Source organism: Curcuma longa, chromosome 9 (assembly GCF_044706935.1).
Source record: "Curcuma longa cultivar G26 ecotype Majalengka, Jawa Barat chromosome 9, ITB_CL_G26_1.1, whole genome shotgun sequence".
Lineage (NCBI taxonomy): Eukaryota > Viridiplantae > Streptophyta > Magnoliopsida > Zingiberales > Zingiberaceae > Curcuma > Curcuma longa.
Genome location: NC_133869.1, coordinates 4,036,396 through 4,039,879, shown reverse-complemented (window position 1 = coordinate 4,039,879; position 3,484 = coordinate 4,036,396). Strand labels below are relative to the sequence as shown.

At 47.9% G+C, this 3,484-nt stretch overlaps 1 protein-coding gene across 1 annotated transcript; it reads right to left on the bottom strand.

Annotated features, from left to right (window-relative positions):
• Positions 1 to 1,285: 1,285 nt before the first annotated feature.
• On the bottom strand, positions 1,286 to 3,311 carry LOC141835232 (UDP-glycosyltransferase 73C2-like). The gene has a single exon (XM_074722661.1). The coding sequence runs from the start codon at positions 3,025 to 3,027 to the stop codon at positions 1,486 to 1,488; it is 1,542 nt and encodes a 513-aa protein (XP_074578762.1). The 5' UTR covers positions 3,028 to 3,311; the 3' UTR covers positions 1,286 to 1,485.
• Positions 3,312 to 3,484: the final 173 nt, after the last annotated feature.

Sequence of the window (3,484 nt, the reverse complement as noted above, 5' to 3'; positions counted from 1 at the left end):
GAATAAGGAAGATTTGATACATCAAGGGCACCAAACGAAGAATTTAGTCGATGGACCGGATGTCTAGCAGGTCGATGGATTAGCGAGCATCGAACATCAAAAGGAAAGTCCAGAAGGTCATAGAATTGGATGTTGAGCAAGAAGTCTAAGCATGTCAAGGATGATGAGATATTTGACGATGAGAAGTCTACTAAATGACTAGTTTTAATTGGAAGATAAGCAAAGGAAAGTCCAAGTAGGTTTGGAGGATCGGATATTTGACAAGTAAGAAGTCTATCGAGTGATTATTCCTAACTGGAGATTAGACAAGAATAAGTCCAAGTAGGTCAAAGGTGATCGGGTGTTTAACAAAAGAAAATTTTAGAGAGTAACTCTTAGGTAAATCTAGTAGATTAGACTTATAAGGTAAGACTTAAGTAAGCCTAGTAAGTCAGATAGATACAAGTAGGTTTAAATTGCTTGTTTGTTAGTTATATGTATATCTTGTAGAAACCAAGAGCTAGAAATAAGATTAAAAAAGTATGACAGAAGTAAATAGATGCAATCAAATCATGCCCGGAGTAACTCAAGTCAAATTCAGTTGAAGTAGTTACAGTCGTCCGAATCATATTTTAAGCACTCGGATGACCCAGGCACTCCAGGTCCAGCGCGTAGATTAGGATGAGACTTGATTAAATAAAGACCGACGAAGTCGGATTGAATTGAATTAGTTTAGACTCAAAAAGGGATTCGGGCACCCAGAAAGATCTTTATAAGTCCTCAACGAGCAACATCACAATATCAACAATTCACTATTATCCTCAGATTTTGCTATGCTTGTGAAGGCGACCGAAGCTCTGCTCGTATGACCGGCGAAATTTCAAAAAGGATACGCTACACTTAATACTTCCAGATCAACTTGACTTTGAGTGTTTGATTTATATTGTTTTAATTTTAATTATTTATTCTTGTACTTTGATTATAAGACAATTTCTCCGCCTTCGGAAAAAATTTCGGAAAGAAGATCACTAATGGATGGACGGGTATTTTTCATACATAGACCTTGAAATATCAATCCTAAAAAGTTAAAAATCAAGTAAATTTCACTTGTCATTTTGTGTTGTTTAATTCCATTGCCAATTCTCTTTAATAGAAAGACAAATCGAACAAACAAACGATCGAGATTCACCTCGCCTTTCTAGTAGGTAACGATGCTACACATCACATATAAAAAAACAGCATCCAACTAAATTTCTACAGATTTATTTAAATTGAAAGCACCGGCTACGGCGCTGGCCGGATAATCATCTGTCGAAAGTCCGCGACAACGTAACCTCTTCTCTGTCACAAAAAACAATCTCTAGATCGACAAAGATACATAAACGAACATGCATGTTGCTGTGGAAAACATAAGATGGAGTTGAAACAAATTACAATAGAGTTGGTTCTGCTAGCCATCGGCCTCAGATCCTAATTAAGACGTAGCCCTTGCAACATAATTATGTCTCAAATGTTGTTGGTAAGTGCAGCGTGTTTGCAATCTGCAGGGTGGTCTAGGACATTGTTTGCAGTATCTAAAGCATGTTGGATCATGAGTGTCAAGCTGTGATGAGACGTCCCACCTGGTTCGATCGCATTCTTCGCCTCCATCGCCAATTTTCTCACCCTCTGCCTTCTCTCCTCCGCTTCCTCTCCCGCTCCCATTACCATCTCCACCGCCCGCTCCACGTCCTCCCGGGCTATCAACCCCTCGCTCTCACTCGACACCATAAAAGTCTTGGTTTGGGGCTTCAGCGCCACGCCAGTCCGCAAAACCTCCACCACCAGCTTCTCGTTCAGAAACTGGTCTGCCATGTGCGGCCACGTGATCAGGGGCACTCCCAGGGACACGGCCTCCAGCGTCGAGTTCCAGCCGCAGTGCGTGAGGAACGCACCCACGGCGGGGTGCGACAGGATCATCAGCTGCGGCACCCACCCCTTCAGTATCAGCCCCCGCGACCTTGTGCGCTCTTCGAACCCCTCCTCGCCCAGCCACTTCTCCACCTCCGGCGATATGTCCCTCTGCTTCACCACCCAGATGAATGGTCGATTGGATGCCTCCAACCCATGCCCTACCTCGAAGATGTGCGAGGAGCTACACGAACTGACGGTGCCGAAGCTGACGTAGATAACGGACGCCGTGTCTTTGGCGTCGAGCCAATTCGAAATTCGCGTCGCCTCTTCGGCAGCCGTCTTCTTCCCGCGCACGACTGTGTCTTTCGTTTCCTTGTTGGTGAGGCTCACCGGTCCGATAGGCCAAATCGGTTTCCCAAGAGCCCTCTGGTAGAGATCGAGGAAGGGAGACTCCATCTCGCGGAAGGTGTTGATGATTATCCCATCAGCCGTGGCTTCCGCCTCCGTGATCTGCGCGTGAAGCTTCTCCCAGCCTGCGTAGTCGAAGAACTCGAGAGCCTGGATCCTCACCACCTCTATTTTGTGAGGCAACCCAGGGACGAAGAAGGGCTGGAAGAAGTCGCTGGGAACGCCTCCGGAGGATGCAGATTCGTGAACGTTGCGGCTGCACAAGAGATAGAAGCAGGAAGTCCCGTGGAAGACGAAGCGGGGCAGTTCCAGCTCGCGCGCTACGTCCATCGTCCAGGGATTGCACGAGTCGGAGACAAGGCAGGTCGGTCTCGGCTGTTGCTGGCGGAGGTAGCTAACCAGCTGCTCGCTCAGCATGCTCATCGCCAGGAAGAACTTGTCAGACTGCGAGCTGAACTCGAGGAGGTCGGCGTTCTCAGTGCCCTCCGGCAGGCCGACTTCAGCGCAGGGGAAGCGGAGCTCGGCGAGGCGGATCAGGAGGCCGAAGTCGTTGGCGCGGTCGATGAGAGCCTTGAAGCGAGCGGAGTTGTGGGGTGTAGTGACGACGGTGACGAGCGCCCCGCGGATGGCGAGGAGGCGGCCCAGGTCGATCATTGGGATCATGTGCCCCTGCGCGAAGAGCGGCACCAGCACGAAGTGAAGCTTCTGCTGGCCGCCGGCCTCCATGATGGTGACCTGCTTTATCATTGAACCGCACTAATTGTCTCCGAGAATCGAAACGGTGCGGCGATCGAAACGCCCTCCTAGTTCTTCCTCAGGAACATATCCAGATGATATACATGCAACAACTCGATGATTACATGGATGAACTGCTTTGCTCAACGTAGGGAGGGCTTTGATCTTCCAGAAGGTTATCAGCAGTTTGGTCCAGCGCGGCCACGATGGATGAACTGCCAGCCGAGTGCCGACGGAAGGGGCCTCGATCCGATCATACGGACAAAAATTGTGAGCTCACCGATGACGCAACAGAAAAATTGTTTATTAGCGCCGGTGGTTTCCTTTCAACTTCCCCGAGAGAATGACAGACATGCTTTGAAATCGTTGCGTCTTGATTCTTAATAGAGCCACGCAGCATGCCTGGTATTATTTTTTTAAATTTTGATTACATAAAAAAATTAGTTTTACGAACCAAATATTATTTGAT